Source organism: Acanthaster planci, linkage group LG12, assembly GCF_054643075.1.
Source record: "Acanthaster planci isolate LZ-2023a linkage group LG12, COTS_SCS, whole genome shotgun sequence".
NCBI lineage: Eukaryota > Metazoa > Echinodermata > Asteroidea > Valvatida > Acanthasteridae > Acanthaster > Acanthaster planci.
In genome coordinates, this window is record NC_141788.1 from 1,934,999 (window position 1) to 1,955,583 (window position 20,585).

Genomic DNA, 20,585 nt, shown 5'->3' on the forward strand with positions numbered 1-20,585 from the left:
CTTGGCTTCATGTCAAGGGTCACAAAATGTATCCCACAATTCCATCTGATTTCCAAGATGGCGCTGTTCATGAAAGTCACGAAATGTGCGACAAATCTTGTTTATCGTCAACTACGACATGATGTACGACTACTGTCATCTTTACAAAACGTTCGATCATTCGTTCCAGGGGACAGTTGTCATTGTGGGCTTAATTCAAAATATGTTTGCTTAGAGTCGAGGAGGAAAAGACGATATTTTCATTCACAAAGTCAAAGTGGTGAGTGTATGTAACCCTACCTCCATGATGTAACGTTAGTCAGTCATGTCAGTCCGACTATTTTTAATTTTTTGAGTAACATTGAAGTTGGACCTACGGATCGCCTTTTTTTACCTTTCCTATCTTGTTTATTATTTTCTTTCAGAAGACAGTTTAGAGGTCAAAAAGTATATTCTCTAATAGGCCTAGCTGAATCCACTTTTTATGGAATGTTACATTCATAAATTCTAAATTGACCCTTTTTTATTTTTTTGTTTCAAGTTTTAAATCCTCACCAGTGTGTTAAAGTGTGAATGTACGTGTAATACTGTATGTACTGTTTAGTCTCACTGAGCTCCTTTCCTCAGTCTCAGTCTTAGATAAAAACTAAGCATTCCCAGCAAGTAATAGGTCTGTCAATATTATAGGCAAATATTGGAAACAGGTGATTTGAAAAGTCCCAGTTACTCAGATTTTACCAGCTCTAGCAAATCTAACATTTAAAGACAAACAAAACACATGTTTTGCCAATCAAACACATACCAATTCAACATTCTTAGATTAATCCCCCAGGTGGTGACTTGTTGCTTTTTTTTGTTTGTTTCTGTCAGACAAAGTTTGTTTCGGAAATTTACTTTATTTTTGTGGAAAAAGAGATTAAAGACACTGTATTGAAAAGAGATCAAGACACTGCACATGATTTTGTGAATATGAAATCACAGTGACTATGTGAGCGTGGAACCAGACAGACTATAATCTCTGGATCAGGCATGGAAGTTGGCATTGATTAATTTTTAAATTAATCAGCAATCTTTTCTACTTTTGTGCATACGTGCAGGTCCTCTTAGGCATGGCAGTTATGAATATCAAGATCCAAAGTCTCCAGATGAAATGTAAGAGCTGTATTTCATGAGAGAACTTCGGTGCACGTATTACTTTGACTGTATTACTTTGACCGGATTACTTTGACCGTACTCACTATAATTCAGAAACATTTCTAAATCACAGACTGTTGATATTGGGAGGAAACAAGAGCCCTTTTTTCTTCGTTGTCAGTATTCACTATTTCAATTTGTTGGATTTTATGAGTTGAACAATGGTCAGGGAAAGTCAAAAGGACATTAAGGATAGTTTGAAAAGGGATCTAAAAGTGGAAATTGAATTTCTGTGTAAACAATCAATTGTTTTGCACAATACTGTATTTTGCAAAATACATTTAACACAGTCATCAGGCACAAGTTCCTAAACTTTGTTTATTTGCCTTTACCCTATTCATGTGATTGGAATTTTTTACTTTCTAAGTTGCCTAGTCTAAGTTGGCCACCTGTATCCTCTTACAGTGTCAATATAACATATATAGACAGAAGTGGGGAAAAAATTCCAGTACAAGGCAAAGTCGGAGATAACGTCATGTATCTAGCCCACAGATACAACATAGAGATTGAAGGTAAGAGCTCTGGATATTGAAGATACTATCAGCATAAGTGTTTGGAAGGATGGAACAATAAAAAATACCTTACATCTTGATTTGTGCAACAATCAAAGCTGAAAACCTGCCTGTGTCATAAACACAATCCTATTCATGATCTGTGGTGGCAACGCAAATTTTCCTCAAGCAAGCTTGATTGAAAACAAACGGAACCGACAATGCACTAGACTACTCTATTTCCTCGGCACATTTGCAGCAGTGAAAGATTGAGCAGATTGCATACCCTACAGTAATCAACACGGTTGCTTCAAGTTTGCTGCTAAGAAGTAGATTGTTCTTACACTTACAGCCCCAAATCGCACTGGCCCAAACAGACTCCAAATTGTTGACAAAGTAGTACATCCTCTTGACACAGTTGTTTCTGTTTTTTTTCTTCTAACATGCTCATTGCAATAATTCCACTAGTCATCAAGACGAATGGTGTCTGTTTCCAATATCTGCTACAGGTGCGTGCGAAGCCTCGTTGGCGTGCTGCACATGTCACGTGGTCCTGACAGACGACTATTACAATAAACTACCAGAAATAGAAGAAGAGTAAGTCCTTATGTCTGCACAACTTCTTCAGACAGAGCTGGCTCCAGATATTCAGTTTTCAAAAATTCTGTCCCGTAAAACTTGTCACACATTCATTTATTTGTTCGCTTCTGTGTATCTTTTTCTTGTCATAGGGAGGAAGACATGTTGGATCTTGCACCATTTTTAACCGCTACATCTAGACTAAGTAAGTCCATTCAATCTAGTCTTGTCTCTTGTAACGAAACAGGCCTTTGAGTTATCCTCGTAACTATATAGCTTCTTCAATGAGCTTTTAAGGACTAATACTTTTCTTAATTTTGTAAAGTCTGTTGTGCATAATTGGCTTTTAAGCATTTATCCATTTGAATCAATGTTGGAATGCAACAAATACGCCACATTACTTCAAAAAGCATGAAAAATTGAAATCTATAGTCCTCAAAATTAAAACAGGAATGATCACCTTCCACTTTCAAAGACCAAGAACACTATTTCAATTTGTGTTTCCAACTATTAAATTTTTGGGCAGAGGGTCACATCTCCGACATCATTTCCTTATTGCCACATCTAGGTTGTCAGATCATCTTAACAAAGGAACTAGAAGGAATGGAGGTCAAGCTTCCCCAGGCAACCAGGAATTTCTACGTCGATGGCCACGTTCCGCAGCCTCACTGACGACAGTAACCACCATCCAAAGTTCCAAAATGTCAAGCCCCTCTTGTCTGTGACACCTCCAAACCCTTCAGGATTCTGCCTGGACATGTTTTCTTGGAGAGTTGTCACGCCCACTTCAAACATATCTGACTCCTATGAAGTATTGCTCTCCAGAGTATTATCACCACTTGTATATTCCTGATGTATTGTTAGTGTGTCAGAGGCACAGTTTGAAACAATTGACTCTGTTACACTTTGATTCACACCATTGCTCTCTGTATTTTGGTGCTTCAAGTCACTACAGTGAAACTGTTGCAGTTTCACACTGTCAAAACCTTCCACATGGTGGAGAAAGCAGAAAGGATTTGTAGGGTTTTTACGTATCAGATGGAATGTGGAGTGGGCAATGGGATGGTTAATTGGTTATCTCAAAATACAGACTAGTCCTGTTCCTTTCAGATCACTCCTTGCATATCACAACATCTCAATACTGGGAACAGACAAGATTTCCCAGAGGGAGCCCAGCTAAGCTGGTTCATATGAGGTATCAATGTACTTGGCTTTTTCTCCACAGAAATGGCCCGTGTGCCAAATCAGAACTGTATTTCTTTTCAGTGCAATGTTCCAAGCATTCTTAGCTTTTTACACTCTTTCTTTTCCACGGCATTTTGTTTTTCAATTTCTGGATGGTAAAGAAGCTAATTTGTCCAAAATGTGCCTGGAGATTTACCGTAAGCTCTTAAATGTGCTAAACTTCTGCCGCATTTTACTGTTGTCTGCAAGTGAATTGTTAGAAAAGCTTCACTAATGCAGGTTTATCTCTGAAGGCTTCATATTTACCGGCTTATCAAAAGGGAACCTCAGCCTTTTCTAATGAATTCAAACAGACACAAATTATTGACAAAAGCCTGCATGGATCAGTTTAAAACGACTTATTGATTTATTCTGTCTGATATGCTGTCATGTAAATTGAAACTTCAGTTTTATGTCACTATAAGCAAACCTTTTTATGACAAAGTAGGGAATAAAGAAAAGAGGCTTATTCTGGCCCAAGCAAAAGAGAAGAATTTTTCAATCAAACTGATTAGACTTGATTTGGTTATGAAAGATCTGTACAGGGTGCCCTAAACCAAAAATACACCATATATTACCTGTTAAATACATCAGATATAGAGCTTCCTTTGGAAGGATGTTTTGAACTTGAATGCAAATATAAACATGTACGTGTACCTACTGTGATATGCAAATTGAATGGAAAGTTTTAGAAATCGCTTTGTTGTTTTTTTTACATGTTTTTCTATCTTGATCTTGATCATTTTCTGTTTAATGTGTGTTTCAACCCAGGCTGAAAGGCGCACAAAATATGTTTATTAAACGTTTACATATGTGTAATACAATGCACAAACATGTTGACTCCACTTAATTATTTGTTTACTGGTATGTGTGGTTACGGTTTACAAAGGTGTGTGCCAAAATGATTCTCAAGGGCATTTTGGGAAAAGGGCAGAATTGAAACAAAGGACGAACAGAAAAATGTTGGAGTGCTTGAGAGTTCTGGAGAAAGATGTAAGTGGACTCGTTTTAATTTTCTTAGGTTTATGTGGGATTATATCGAATGTACATATGAATGCAGACGACAGTTCTGTATTAAAGTTGTCAGTCAAAAAAAAATTAAGACAAAATTTCTCAAAGCAGGTGCAAAATTCGGTGTACTTCACCATAGTGCAAAATAGGACATGCTGAGAAAAAAGAACTAGTTAAATTGCAAGATCCAGATTTTAACTAAGACACCAAAACTGTTTAGATATAAGGGAAAAAACACGAATTTATATTCTGATTGCTTTTCTTATTAATGTTCACAATGGCCTCGTGTGCTTTTCTTTATTGATTTTGATATGGGCCAGGCTTGAGAGCTGACAACTTTCCACTAATTTTCTCCACGGGAGGGGAGGCGCGCTAGAGGGCGCGCTTTATATCACCGGTCATGAGAATTCTAATAAGTTCGTTGAACCCGAGTTGTGACATATCCGATGGCCGAATCGTACAGGCTTGCACCAGTTATGTACATGTACCTAGTACCTGCCTAGTGGTGAGAGTGGGAAGTTTGTTCCCGTTCTGTCGTCTTTTCCAAATATGTCGTCCAATGACGGTTTGATCAACTTGTTCAGACGTTACAGGAGACGTTCTCGATTTTGATCGAATAATCCGAAGGGTGAGTATGTTTTCAAGTGGAACATGTTGAGGGAAAAAACAAGGAAATGCTATTGCTGGGCATTTCAGCCGACACCTGTGCTCAAACCCTAGTAGTTACTAGTTTGGCCTGAAATTTAAAAACTTCCATATGGTCTAAGTAGATATTTCAATATGTTCCTGCTTGATTTGAGTTTCAGGGCATGTTATATCTTTCTGATGGCTGACATACTGCAGCAGGGTAAATTAGTAATATACTTCTATGGAATTTTTTCTAAAATGAACCATCTGATGACCATGGAAGATTTGAGGAAAGAATCAGAGCTGAGTTTTTCTGTCCTCTTCTTGTTTCTCTTTAAATTAACCTGTTAACTCTGGTTTCATCCGTGCAGTAAGTTATAACCGACATGTTTGAAACCTAGGGAAAAAGTTCCATATGCAGACATCACTTGACACCCTGTGCCCAAACCCTACGACTAGTCAGTGCAAGTACGAGCCTAGTCTGAAAAAAAATCTAAGTGCTTTCTATTAAAGTAATGGTTCGATATTTTCACCGCTAAATTTGACTTTTGGGGGCATGTAGTCTCTTCCTGATGGCTTATCAATCAGTTCAAGGGAAATACATGTAAGTGATGTCCATCTATGGAACTGTTACCTAAGCCCAGTTCAAGTTCGAGTTTGTCTAATCATACAGTTGTTGTTTGGCAAAGCAAAGTCCACTTTTACCAAGTATCCTTTGTTTGAATGCACACACAGTTAGCGTACAGATCATGACATCTCCAGTGTGTACACCTGTGACGTCCATGGCTGTATTTTTGCCAGGTCCCTTATTTTGCCACCTATTGTCAAGTCTGATTGGTTTTCACAATGAATGGTGGCATAAGAGACCTAGCAACTTCATGCACACAAGTACACGGTCATCGATGTTAGTTATCATAGATTTTATAATTAAATGGGTAAAGTAAACATTGATAGTTTCTTACAGGGTTCTCTCAATACCCTTATTTCCAATGCATTTAGAGGCAAGTCTTATTTCTTTTTAAGGCATTGTTTTGGTTCTTCTTGTTTCCCTTTAATTCTGAACTTCTCATAAGATTTTTTTAATTATCTTTGTAGCCTTTATTGGGAATTGTTTTTTTTTTTTTTACAGATAACAGAAAATATGAGATTCTAACCAGTTTGAGCAGTTTGAAAATGCATGCATAGGAATGGGGTTTTGACAGTAAGGATTGTCAGGTCCATCTATTTGGGTTGGTCTTGTTTGCTGTGTAATGACTGTTATTTATTTCAGAAGTTAAACTTCTTCATATTCAGTGTTTTGAATGTGGTGTTCAGTCCTAGAGCAACCTAACCCTGTGAAAACGACTGGGAAAAATTATGAAAAGAATTTTCCATGCACATTCACAGGCGAATTTCCCACTTGTGAAAAACAGCTGTGAAAATTTTGCCCATTAAAAAGGTGTGAACATTTTTCGCACGAGGGGAAAACTTTTCACAATTTATGAAATGAACATTCATTTTCCCAGATCGGAAAAGTGTGACAAGTTTCCCCCTTTTGAGGTTAACTTTCAATTGCAGTCTACGTTAGCTGTTTCGGTGTATGGTCAAAACCTCAAGAGTATAAGTTCCATTTATCTGGCTTTTAATAAGATGTGTCAGTCTTTTGACAGGAGAAAACAATCCAAAGCATTATTTTACCAGATCTTTTAAAAGTCCAAATATTAAATAAATCTCTATGAATCAGGGACACTTCTAACAACAACATAAAAGCACTCGAGTTTCGATCCTAGCTTCCTATCATTGTCTGATAGAACAGGATACCGGTGCCATTGGGAAAATCCCTTCCAGTATCAGTCCGTTGCCTGCAGAATTACCCTCGTGGAAGTTCAAAGCTAAATGGGAATTTTGTGTGGGCAGGGGAAGGAGATGGGGTGGAAAAAATAAGATCAGGAAGAAAACGATCGGTTTCCCTGGAAATGCCCGGAAATCGTTTGTTTGTATCCTGCTGTTTAGGGTCCTCCCTTTGGCTTGTTTGGAGAGGTACGTGCACGCCCCCCTTCCTGGTGACTCCAATGGACTTTCGTTCTCTAGATAACCAACCTGAACAGATTCTCAACGGGAAACACAGATTGATACATCTGAACTGATTAAGATCCTGGTCACCACCTGGAAAATAAGAAATGGTAGACAGCCAATTTCTTTTCAGCAATGCAGATTACACTTCAACAGATCATATGCAGCAAGGTATGAGACGGAGAGAACCCCTCCCTGCTTTGTGTTGGTCATTGTCTCGCAGGAATCTGGGGAATTCCTTTCAGACATCTTGGGGGGGGATGTGTTAAGTAACAATAGTCTGGAATGTGTATAGGGATTGGACGTGTTGGGGGGGTACCCCTCGGTCTCATTTCTTGCTGGGTATACAACAGATTGGTGTTCGTGTACACTCTCGTGCTACTTGACGATGTTACCATACATGTACCTGTCCGTACATCCTCCACACTCCTTAACCTTCTTATCGACATTCAGTACATGTACATACATGTACGTTTCAGTTTGAAGAGGGAATTGTCTTCTGATCGTTGTTAGTTTCATTTTGTATGTCAGATTACTCTTTCTTTGCAGTGAAAATTATCCGTTCAGCCGACAGAATACTACCAAAGTTTGACTTCCTACCTTTTGATTGAATCAACAAGACCACTTTAGGAATAGGAACCAAATGTATTTTTTCACAACTCATATGACAATATTTTAAGCTTATTTTTGCCAGTAGGGTATGCTTTGTTTGAATGATGTGAATAAAAATCAAAACTGAAAATGGATTTTTAGGTTTTCTTGTTTAATACAGTGCCTGTCATGAATGGGAGCTCCATTTTCCTGTCAATTTTGTTTATTTTCCTCAGTGTGATTTAAACTGTAAACAAGGAACAACCTTTGGTGAGGATCATAGCAATAAACAAAACTGTTGTTCAAAGGGTGTTGTGATTGCAACATTTCTTGGTGTGAGCCTGTTCAGAATCAGCATGATCAGTGATAAAGGAAAAAGGAAGACAAGGTTATCTTTTTTTCTTTTGGTGTGCCATTAAATTAATCTTTTCTTCATCGGTTGATCTGTTGTAGGTGTATTAATGTGTGAACACGTACACGTATATGATCGTGTACATGTAGTGGCAACTCCCTGAATGACCAATAACTTCGTTTGGACATTGCTGTGTCCCACAAGAAACTCAGAACTGGTTAGTGCTATTCCTGTCCACTGTCCTTGGGTCCGAGCAGAGGCTCAGACACGTACAGCCTAACAGGCATTTCCCAAAACATTGCCATCCTGGGTAGGTTGCATGCACTTTTCCACCAGCCTTGCCGTGTTCCTGTATTCATTCATGTACGAATGCTGATATTTCCTGTGGATGGATTGCGAGGAGGAAATGGCAACAAGCGACACAGGGATGTTTTAGGATTTGACCCTGGTATAGTCCTGTATAAATTTTCAGATAAAAGAGATTTGAACAGCACTGTACACAATGTGGTAATTTCAGCGTTGTGTCCAGAACAAATTCTGATGTACACGTACATGAACCACCAATGTTTCATCTCTAGTTATCTGTACGTAAATCTGTCTGCAAACTGTATTTGCTGTGTGTAATTACCTCGTCTGCAAACTGAGCCAACAGCAGGTGGAACCTGAAATCAAGTTCATTGGAGGATTTGCATGTACGATGTACAGGAAGGCACACACGTATACATGTACAGCTACATGTATTTGTTTATGCATAAACTTTTAGCTACCGACGCTTTTGTGTGAGGGCTTTGTCACTTTGTGCCTGGTGTGTCATTTGATTATGGTGCTTTCCAACTCTGGACGAGCTCATCTTTGGTACTTACGAATCTTAGGTAATACATGTAAGTTACATCTAGTCCTTTTTGTGTGCCTAGATGAAGTTGTTTGTAATGTCTTGTCAGTTCAAGAAAACTTCGATTTTGTTACTATTTGGGTTTTGTTTTTAAATTTTGGATTTTGGGATGGGGGAATCATTTGGGTCATATATTTGGTGGCCTTAGAAGGTAGAAGTGATAGAAATTTTTTTCTTTGAAATATCTGAATTGGAAAGAGTTTTGTCACAAAACTGCAGAAAAACTTTAGGGAAAGCTATATGTGTCACCATTGATGAGAGCATAGACTTACTGCTGCATTGTGAGGTAAATTTAACCATCTTTTCATTGTTTGTTTTAAGGCAAAACTTTCAGTGGCAAGATGGGCACTGCCTCTCCAGAAACCCTACAGACAATATGTCTGCAGTACATCAGCTGTAACATGTCCAAATTGTGTAGTGAAATACTTGTGACTGGAGAGGGAGACCACACCGAGTCTAGGCTCGTCTTCAAGAACCCAGACACGGTCATACACGGTGACTTGGCTGAGAGCTTACTGTGCAAACTGAGTGAGAACGGCCAACTGACAGACACGGCCCTGACGCTGTTTGCCAACCGGTGCATCATGTGCCTGCGTCGCGCCTGCATCAAGAAGGCCAGCCTGACATCGCGGGGCCTGCGGGCACTGGCCGGCCACCAGCTGCTGGAGCTGGATGCGGCGGGCGTGCAGAATGTCAACGTCAACGACATCATTGGGGCGCTAGGGGAGTGGACACGCAAGCACATCCGCTGGCTCAACGTCAGCGGCTGTACCTTCCTCAACAACTCCAAGTTTTGCATCGTCATCTCCTTGCCCCAGCTGCGTAATCTACGCCACCTGAACGTCAGCTACACAGAATTTGGCAACAACCTTGGTCTGGAGTGTGTGGCTGAGGGGCTCTCACACTTGGAGAGTTTAGACATCTCAGGGACGCTCGTCTATAGCATCCAGCCTTTACTCAGACTCAAACGCACCCTCAAGTCCCTCTGTATGTTCCACACCAGGGTGCCAGAGAAGGACCTGATTTCGGTGGTGCTGTCGCTGGAAGAGCTACGACACTTGGACATATCCCAGGACGTGCACCCCATGATGGACAATCACCAACACCCCAGCGTCAACACCCTGCTGGAGGCCCACCAATCTTTGCCTCACCTAACCTCGCTGGACATCTCAGGCCGGGACAATGTCCAGGACGCGGCACTGCGATGCTTTGTTCAGCAGCGGACGAGGCTGAGGTTCCTTGGGCTGACCTTGACCCAGGGAATGGTCAGAACTTTAAGTATACCCAAGGAGATGTGTGGGGAAGACTTCCTAATCTCAGAGAGCCATGAAGACTTTTCACGCAATCTGAAGGTACACATATTTGTATGTATGCAGAGTTCTGGATATGATGAAATCTGTAGAATCACCCACACTCAAAGAATGGCAGGGCCTTGATGTGCTTTCAGGTCCAATATTATAACGTTCACAAAATTTGCTATTAGTCAGTAAGACATCAGAATTTCCTAAGTTTGTGGTCCCTAACACCATCAGGTTTTTCAGCAGGTGTCCTGCCGACAGAAATCAATCACAGTGGGAATGAAAACCAAGGTAAAAATGTAACAAAGTACAGCACAGTGCATTTCTGTTGCATTGTGGTCTGTATTGGATCAACTCCAGCTTTTTATACCATGAATGCAACCAAAATTCATTTGCTGCTGAAATGACAACCGTGATACATGTAAATGCAGTGAAATGCAACACAACGCAACCGTAGACTTTGTTGCATTGTACTCTGTATTGGATCAACACCAGCTTTTTATACCATGAATGCAACCAAAATTCATTTGCTGCTAAACTGACAACTGTGGTACATGTAAATACAGTCAAATGCAACACAACGCAACCGTAGACTTTGTTGCATTGTACTCTGTATTGGATCAACACTAGCTTTTTATACCATGAATGCAACCAGAATTCATTGCTGCTAAACTGACAACTGTGGTACATGTAAATACAGTCAAATGCAACACAACGCAACCGTAGACTTTGTTGCATTGTACTCTGTATTGGATCAACACCAGCTTTTTATACCATGAATGCAACCAAAATTCATTTGCTGCTGAAATGACAACCGTGATACATGTAAATGCAGTCAAATGCAACACAACGCAACCGTAGACTTTGTTGCATTGTGCTGTGTATTGGATCAACACCAGCTTTTTATACCATGAATGCAACCAAAATTCATTGCTGCTAAACTGACAATTGTGGTACATGTAAATGCAGTCAAATGCAACACAATGCAACTGTATGGGTAGACTTTGTTGGATTGTACTCTGTGTTAGATTAAACCCAACCTTGGTGCAGAGAAGCAGTTGCACTGTGCCTCCTGCCACTGCTGCTAACTTCAAGAAAGTACAACCTTCTGACCTTGGTTGCATTTATTCAATTTAACAGGTTGTGGATAATACATACAACCTTTGTTCTTGTTACCAAGATTATGCAACCACCCCCCCCCACAATAGCTTTTGTGCAGTCCCACTTTTCCAACATTTGTAAGCTGTTGAATGACTACACCAACTTGTACCAAACACTTGCGCAGGTGACAGGGCATGCCACCGAGGAGCAAATTGAAGAAGCCCTGCGTTGCTATGGTAACAGGCCCAATTATGTACACAAGTTGCTCTGCAGTCTGTTTAACATGACGCTGTACCTGGAAAAAGCCAAGCCGCATATCATCAAGGTAAGCCACATTTGTCCGTGGACCAGCATGCACAAAAATGCAAAACCCAGACTCAAAAAACATTTCAACATGAAACTGTTAGTCTTCGGCTACAGAAAAAACAGAATTATGCCTGTGACATGGAATTGAGATTTTCTGGCAAACCCTGTGGTGCTTGCCAAAGGCAAATGGGTAATTTTTTTAGGAAATCAATTCTCCACAAGATTTTTCAGAATTGCCCATTTTTGTTCAAATACAGGCCTCCCAACATAATGTCATGATATTTGCATAATTTTAATGCATGAACTTGAAGTGTGTGAGCTCCTAAATGGAAGAATTTCCATTAAAGGAGTGCTGTTTGGGGACAAGTCGTAACATTGATAGATTTTTTTCTCCCTTTTGTGTGTGTGTGATTACCTGTACAGCTTATCCTTCCTGAAATGAAATCTCATCCGCATCACCTCGGAGTTCAAATGGCCGCCAGGTAAGGTTATTCACTGTAGGGCCGTGTCTGAATTATTGGCTACAGCTTCAGGGTAATATGTTTCAATGAAAGCCACTTCCTAACGGCTACAACCACTTCCTGTTGACTGCTGTGTTACTCCCAGCCACAGCCAATTGATTGGGACATGACTTGGGTCTGGCTCAGTGTGGCAATGGTAGGGGGCAACTCTTAGCCTTCTCACAATAGAGGTTTTTCACGTGAGGTAGCATGACGGGCAAAGACATTTCAGGAAGCATACCATGTAGGTGGAGGCGCGTGCAGTTTTGAATCTCTGTAATTCTATTGGCAATTTCATGTACGCAAAAATGTTGGGAGACTTCCAAGGTGCACACGTTTTCGTGCACATCTGTGTAAATTGAACACTGACTGTCAAAAATCACACAACAGCACACATGACGACCAGTTTGTAACTAAATGAGCACAAACTGCAGTTACTTGCTGTAGTTGGAATTCTCCGTCATCAGAGTTTCCAGTCAAAATGTCAAGAACAGGATCATGTGACTATTCAAACCTTAGATCCACAAAATCAATGTAGACTTTCGGTATGAAATCATCGGAATCACCCTAAGTCAAAGGCAACATCAGTTCATTTGTTCATGTGACCAGTTTTCCATTTATTTTGATATTAGATGGAACCACTGTTCTGAAACCCTGTTGGACATGATCTCACACTTTATTTTCATATTTGTTACAGCACTCTATAATTTCTTAGGTAGACAATCAAACACTCATCATATGATCACATGATACTTCACATTTTAACCTTGGAGGTTTTTCAAAAGCCAATCCAGAACCCCATTTTTGGGGAACCAAAAATTGGGAAATTTCTTCATGTAACCTTCCATGACTTCTCTGAGGGGTGAGGCTAAATAATGGGGCAGTGTCTCATTTTGGGAAGGAAGGGAAATGATAAAGTCTCTGACGTCGTTTTTCCGTCGTTTTATTTTAAACAATTTTTCTCCTCTTTTCGGGGGCATGACCCCATTGGGCCCCCCACCCCTGTTTTCTCCGATGAATATCTTCAGCTGTACTGATGAATTGTAAGTGGCAGTGTTGTGTCTTTCCCTTCTAGTGCCTGTTTATACAACCTGACCAAGCATCATCTAGCTGACAGCATCCACGTCTCTGACTTGAGTGAAATGGTTCATCTGACACTGGATGCTATGGAAGCATTTCCCAGCCAGCAGCAGGTAATCGAACTGGGCCTCTAAGGTACAGATGTCATATAAAAAGTCTGGATTAGCAGTGCCCATAATCACATCGATCATTGAGGCCGCTAGCGGCCATCTTACTGTACCCAATACATAGGTAATAAAAAGGCCTGCTCTTCATCATTAACCATGTCGGTCATGGCAGCAATAGTTACATGCAAGCCAACGATCACCTTTGTGTTTGGCACAGTAATATGGCTACCGGTGGCTTCAGTCAGTGAAGTGCATTGTGAGTCCAGACTTGTTTATGTGGCGTCTGTCCTCTCTGACACATCAGTGAAAGCTTTAGAATTTGTAATTTGGACCTTGGACCAAATTTCAGGTGTTTTTTTTTAACCACCCAGGCCATTTTCATCTCTGGGGTTGTAACTCATGGAAAATTTTCAGGCGTTCAACCCTACAATGTAGGTGATTTGGGATCCGGTCCATGCAGGAACAAGAGATGGCTTGTCTTATGTAAGAAAGACAAACGATGCACAGGGATAATTGCTCGCAAACGGACTAGTGGCCAAGATATTTGATTTGACGTCGTATTTGTGATGCTGTCTCTTTTTTTAGCTCCAGAAGAACGCCTTGTTGACACTGTGCAGTGACAGGATACTGCAAGACGTGGTAAGCTCAAAAGGGGAGGTTGCAAGTTCTTTAAACACTTGAGGGTGGGGGTTGGAATGGGGAGGGGTAAGTAGTCATGGCTGATGGCCAATGTCAACATGTTGGTCAGGGTTATTTGTCCAGTCCTTTGGTCATGGAGGCTAAGACAGTCTGGCGGTCATTACATAGTGGCTCAAGAATGATATGGTGCAGGTGGAGTTTTCGTAAACCAGAGACAATTGGTAATCTATATCAGTGCCCACCGTCAGACCCTGATAGTGTTATGGTCTTAAGGCCTGTTCACACTTCAGGCAAATGCAGAAGTGAAGCGAATGTGACATCACAAAACATTCTCAGCAAAATTCACTGGAGTCGCAATGTTAAATTTTACGAATTCACAGTGGAAATATTTGATATATGTATTGAATATTTGACGTCACAGTATTGCATTTGTGTTCACTTTTGCACCAAGTTACAAACCAGCTTTCAAAAGAATTTGGCTTCTAGAAAGAAATAGTGCACATGTCAATGGCAAATTGGTCCAGCCACTAACCAATGGCTTCCGTGGCACCTGCGTCTTTTTCAGCCATAGCCAGGTAAATTGGACTTGGCCAAAGTGTCAAAAGGCTAAGTGCAGAGTTGTACAGGTAAATTTGTTCGATATTTAAAATTTAAAACTGAAACGGTTCTCTTCGTGAAGACCTTTGGTGGGTCACGTTTCTTTGACGGGTTTTTAAATGACTTAATTGTGGCAGAACTTTGACCGGTATCGTGCCTCCAAGATGGTGATGGATTGCCTCTTCGTCTTCGACGACGCTCCGGTGACTCGTATGTCGGTGGCGATATGCTCCATCCTGGCTGCCAAGATATCAACAGAACAAACAACGCTTCTGGGTACCAAGCGCAATATGCAGGTAGAAATCACAACCATACGCAGAGTGATTTCTTAATATCCGTGTAGTCGTTTTGACACAACCACCTTCTGCTAAGTGCTCTGGACAGCTTGGTAGGAGTAACACTCCCAGACTTGTCTCAGTTAGGGCCCTTACTTGAAATCATCTAAAGACGTGTGAGAAAACTCTTCTCTCAACAGCTGTTCCCCCAACTTTAAGCATTATTGATGTCGATTACATTATCCATTTTCGAACATGGCCCACACAACGTGAAATACTAATAAGACATTTGTAAGGTGTTTTCCCAGGTTTAAATCTTACTAAAGAACTAAAGAAACTTGCCATAGTTGGGTATGGAGGATTTTCTGTCGCGTGATTTTTGACGGCCAGCGTTCAATTTACACAGATGTGTGTGGAAATGCGCGCCTTCGACCTCTCTCAACATTCTGGCATACATGAAACTGCCGTAGAATAGAAACACACTGATTCAAAAATGCACACCCCTCCATGTACATAGTACGCTTCCTAAAATGCCTCGCGCCTCCGTGGACATGGTATACTTCTTGAAATGCCTCACACCTCCATGGACATGATACGCTTGCTGAAATGCATTGCGTGGCATGTTACGTCACATGAAAACCTCTTTGCTTGGTTTCCTCTTTTCAGTATTAACTAGGAAGCCTTTTCTATTTTTTTTTTTTTTACAGAAATTGTTGCAAATTGTTAAGCAGAAGGCAGACACACTGTCCGTGGACATCACGCTGAAATTCACCTTGAGTGCGCTCTGGAACCTGACGGATGAATCGCCATCGACGTGTGCCATATTCATCAACGAAGGTGGCCTGGATCTCTTCATTCACATCCTTGAGGTACAAAAGTAACACATAGTTGGTGTCATTGTGAATTCTGCTGATGTGAGAAGCAGGGAATTTATATCTGTCAAAAATGTGATACCGTGCCACAAGATGATGGCAAACGTTGTACTTTGTTATACGAGCAAAAGAAGACATCCATATAATATTTTTGTCTTGCATGAATTTTTTTTTCAAGCATTTGTCACAGTTTTGTTGCTATTTTGAGTTTGCCATATCTCCTTTTCATCTCGTAACAGATCTTTCCTGATCAGGCCACTCTTCAGACAAAAGTCCTAGGGCTAATTGTAAGTGTAATATTTGAAGTTTGATGATTTTATAATGGAACTGTTTTTTTGTTTTCTTGAGTACTCCAGAAAAAGTGGAATGGTTTCAGGTATACACTGTTGGGCCTGTATGTTTGACATGGATCTGGATCAGTTATCCCAAGGCTGGTTTGCTCTCTGGGTTCTGGCACCAGTGAACCAACGCTGGATCACTGATTGCGACTGGGTTCCATGTGAAACAGACAGGCCCCTGGACTCCAAGGCTTTTGCAGTGCGTTACATTTGACATATTTTAGTTGGTAACCCATCGTTGTTACGCAGATATTTTCTTAGCCTGGCAGATTTCTGCATTCAGCAGCTCCGTGCGATGTGAGCCCCGTAAGTGGTGCGCAGTTTTTTTCATCATGCATCCTTGACCCATTTGTTGTTCGTGATTTGCAGAACAACATTGCCGAGGTGCCGGGACAGCGAGACGGCCTGCTCAGAAATGACTTCATTGAGCATTGCAGGTAACCTAGGCTCTTGTTTTCCCAGATGTTCATTTTGCACAGAGCTGTTTCCATGACGACGCACCCGTTTTAGGATTTAGAATAACATTATGTCCTTTTCATATAGCCATCTCTTATTATTAAAATCGCTCCGACTCCTTAACCCTAACAGTCCTTAATCTTACAGGAATTCAATGGGAAGGGTTTTTATTTGAAACATTTCCAAGTAACATCAAGTCCTGTCAAATTTAATAATTGACTCCACCTTCTTCAATTCTGCAAGAATCCCCAAACCCTCCTGTGGGCATTGAGGGCATCTTGGCAGGTTGTAGAATGATCATAGAAGACAATGGTTTTAATGTATTTCCCCAACATTTTAGGATGCTACTTGACAGCAAGCAGATTGAGGTCAGCTATTTTGCTGCTGGCATCATCGCCCATCTGCTCAAGGAAGGACCCGAGTATTGGACACTACCCCAGGCACTACGCCTGGCCCTGCAAGACTCCCTGGTAAGAGCACCAATTTTGTTTTCTCGTGGGAAGAAAAATCATTCAAAGATTTGATCTTTCAAGCTGTTACTACAAACTCTAGCAGTTTGTCACGCTAGCTTCAATTTCATTGCTAGGTGATCTGACGTCCAAAGCCAAACTTGCCTGAGAATCTATTTCAACCGTCACATGTCACTTGGTGGTTTGGCGTATTCCTCCTTTTTGCTAAACTTTCTTTGCAACTTTTCTCCTGAAATTTGCAATACAAGTTTTCTTAGCATGTGCGCTCAACAAGTTTGCAATTGAAATCAGTAAATCTCAGAATACCATTTAAAATCTTTTGCTGTGTATTTCTAGCAGGCATGACCCTTAGACAAATCTATGAATATCTATTAGCTTTGTTGATATGAATATACCTCTCTTTGTTGGAATTCTCCCCGTCAAGCTCAAGAATATCCTGGCATGGAAGAACCCAGCGGGTGAGATGGTTGCGTATCGTTCCTTCAGTCCGTTCTTCCCGCTGCTCAAGTGCAACATTGCTGAGGTCCAGCTCTGGTCTGTTTGGGCCATTCAACACGTCTGTACCAAGAATGGTAAGAATTCTCTATACTTCTGCCTCCAATTCACGGATTCATGACCTAAGGAAGGAGGAAATCAAGATTTGAAAACCTGCTGATAGAGGAAAAGCTCTCTCTCTGCCCAACTTCCGCTCAGAGTTACATGTACATCTCGTGGCATCACCTGTACTATTGTAGTAAATGCATGTTGCACCTGATTAATTTGTGTGTTGATCTTGACCTTCAGCGTCCCGGTACTGCCCAATGCTTGTCCAGGAAGGAGGGCAAGATCTTCTACAGGAGATGGTTTCCAGCAGGCACATCCACAGCGAAGTCCACAAAGTGGCCAAGAGTGTGTTGGAAATGGTGGCAGCCATTAATTCCAAGAGTAATCAGACCTGATGTGAGTACATCCCACTGCTGCCACCAAGACTCATCAGGCCCTGGAGCTCAGGAACAACAGTAGTCCAGAGAAACAGATTTCATGAGGTCTATGCAGATGCTCAGTCTTAACTCATCTTTGTAGTCAGCAGTAGTCCGGACTCTGTTCATCGAGGCAATCCCACTTCTGCCACTGCTGTGAACAGCTCTATGCAGGAATTACTGAAGATCCGGTGTTTGTTCACAAGAACCAAGCAACAGAGCACAGTAGATTTTCACATTGAAAGATGGCGTACTCTTTGATGGTTTAGCAGTTTTTTGGGGGGGGGGGCAGATCTGGTGGCATTATTTTTCAACTCAATCTTGATTTTAATCTATAAGTAATTATATAATTAATTTATTTCACGTATGTTATTTCACACTTCTGTTGATTAGCCTGCTAACTAAAAACCCCATTTTATCTTAAAGCTAAAGATCAGATGTTTGCAATCAGTAGTTATGCACAAATAAGGATCAGAAATTAATATTGAAGCACAGAAGATGAATTCTGTGACAGTTGATTTTTTTTGGAAGGCTTAAAATAACTCAGCAAGAGACCATTGCCAACTGTGTATAAAGAGCAGAATTATTCTACTCAGGTCAGGGGAAAACCAGACAGTCTCTGCAAAATTACAGTCTGAAGTTGAGCAACAGTGTAAACATTGTAAATTATACAAGATATGTTTCTCTTAAAATATAACGCAATTTTGAAATCTTGTACGTAAGTTCTTTGCCATTTTAAAAGAGGTTGTTTTGAAACTCAAATTTTGAGATTTGAGAATTTTTTATTTTGAGCAAAAGTGAAAATATTAATTGTCTGGGGAGGGATCTTACATGGTTTACAGCAAATCAATGCATACCTCTAGCACACATGAGCCATGAGGTGAGCACTCATGCTTCTAGACTGGTTCCAGCTCCCTCCCTTTAAGTCTGTATGCACAGAGAAATGCAGAGATTGGGAACCAGCCTACTTGCCGCTCAGTTTTGAGAAAAATATTTTCTTTCCCCGGTATGCACTGTCATATGTAACTGAACAGATGAGTTGGCAGGAACCAGCCATATGTAGGCGTATTTAACTGGTTTGCTCTGCTATTAAGCAGGGATTCTGGTTTTCATCTTGAAACCTGAGTTCAAGGTGTCTTTAAGCTCCTGCAGCATTGCTCTCAGCCCCCGGACAAGAATTTGACAGGTGTTCCTGTGGACAGAGCACTCTGAATTCATGCATTGATGCTTGCCAGTCACTGGCTATATACGCTACATTGTAGTTTGGCTGGGCAAATATTCCCCCTGCATAGGCTACATCTAAATCACTTGGCTGTCTGTAGAAATTAGGTAGTGGTCTGTGGTCTCGGCCACAGCCAGTTTCCATAGAGTCGTGTGTAATTTCAAGCCGCAGCCAAGTGATCTGGACTCTCTTTTGGCAAGTTCCTTGGCTCCATTCAGATGGCCCCAAGTTGTAGATCATTGGATAATTTATTTCCTACTGATGTATTTTACAATCGATTTTTTTTCTGGTGTGTATTTGTATCTGGATTATTTGTTGAAGGCCTGTCTGCATGGCCAGGTTCTCCTGAAAGTGGTTAATTCTGTATAATATTTTATGTCAAGGAACTCAAAACTATTTAGCATTTAGAATGCATTGTGAATTTTCCTTTTCAACGTTAAAACCACTTAAATTATTGGAATTTTTTAAGTAAGATGTATTTAACTGAAACGTATGAATTACATGCAAGATGAAAAAGTCACGTCAGATCATTTTTGAGGTTTGGAAAATTTGGTCTAGTTTTTGTCTGTCAAAGTCTTATTCAATCATGTTTGAATCTTGAAAGTCTTTGTGAAAACTCCTTATTTTTTTTCTGAATTTCCCTCCCAAAATACCTCCCAATCTTCCGTACCAGACTTAGTCGACAGTCATGCCCTGTGGGCTGGATTGCTGATTGTGTTGTATGTTTAGGAGATTTCTATCAGATAAATATTTTGCAATCTACCTTAGGGCATCTTGAGTGCAACAAAAAACGGCTGCAACATAACACACCATATGCCTTATCTGTGTACAGAGTAATTCGACCACCAGAATTAGAAGCCATTACTGTGGTGGCACAACCCTCGTGGACAGGTGGTACGCGCGCGTTACATGCCTCTTTGACCGATAGGGTGTTGTGATTTGCCATATGCACGCGCGCGTCAAGCTGAAGAATGTGCGTGTGAGTGCACCCCAGTTATGGCGTCTAATCGGATTAGTCTATAGGGAAAAATTTTGAGCCATCTTAGTTATTAGTGAACAATTTTCTGCTAGTAGCAGCAAAGATTATAGTATGTCGATATTTAGGAATTGACAATGACTTAACCAGGGGGTGTGAATGAGAGGCGAGTTTGTATGAATAAATTATTGCAACATAAGAATCCGTTTTGTTTACTTTTTGTCGGCGTTAGTTTTGGGTTTTTTTGTTTTTGTTTTATTGTATTTTGTTTTGTGTTTTCTTCTTTGGGGTTATGCAAATTGAAAAGCTTTTTATTTTTGTATGTGCCGAGTTGTTTGGTATATGGCAATTTTTGTTTCAGTAGGGAATGTTTCGGTTTGGTTTGGGTTGTGTTGGT

The 20,585-nt window shown here is 40.7% G+C and overlaps 2 protein-coding genes across 2 annotated transcripts; both read left to right on the top strand.

Moving 5' to 3' along the window:
• Positions 1-9: 9 nt before the first annotated feature.
• Positions 10-4,299, top strand: LOC110989554 (adrenodoxin-like protein 1, mitochondrial). The gene is made up of 6 exons (XM_022254031.2): positions 10-259; positions 1,077-1,131; positions 1,579-1,685; positions 2,174-2,261; positions 2,396-2,448; positions 2,812-4,299. The coding sequence occupies exons 1-6, from the start codon at positions 10-12 to the stop codon at positions 2,913-2,915; spliced, it is 657 nt and encodes a 218-aa protein (XP_022109723.2). The 3' UTR covers positions 2,916-4,299.
• Positions 4,300-4,910: 611 nt separating this feature from the next.
• Positions 4,911-20,390, top strand: LOC110989576 (protein zyg-11 homolog B-like). Its single transcript, XM_022254076.2, has 13 exons — positions 4,911-5,106; positions 9,314-10,344; positions 11,576-11,716; positions 12,121-12,179; positions 13,273-13,390; positions 13,970-14,023; positions 14,758-14,916; positions 15,603-15,764; positions 16,007-16,054; positions 16,475-16,542; positions 16,902-17,031; positions 17,456-17,603; positions 17,815-20,390. Exons 2-13 carry the CDS (start codon positions 9,334-9,336, stop codon positions 17,967-17,969), a joined length of 2,253 nt encoding a protein of 750 aa, XP_022109768.1. The 5' UTR covers positions 4,911-5,106; positions 9,314-9,333; the 3' UTR covers positions 17,970-20,390.
• Positions 20,391-20,585: the final 195 nt, after the last annotated feature.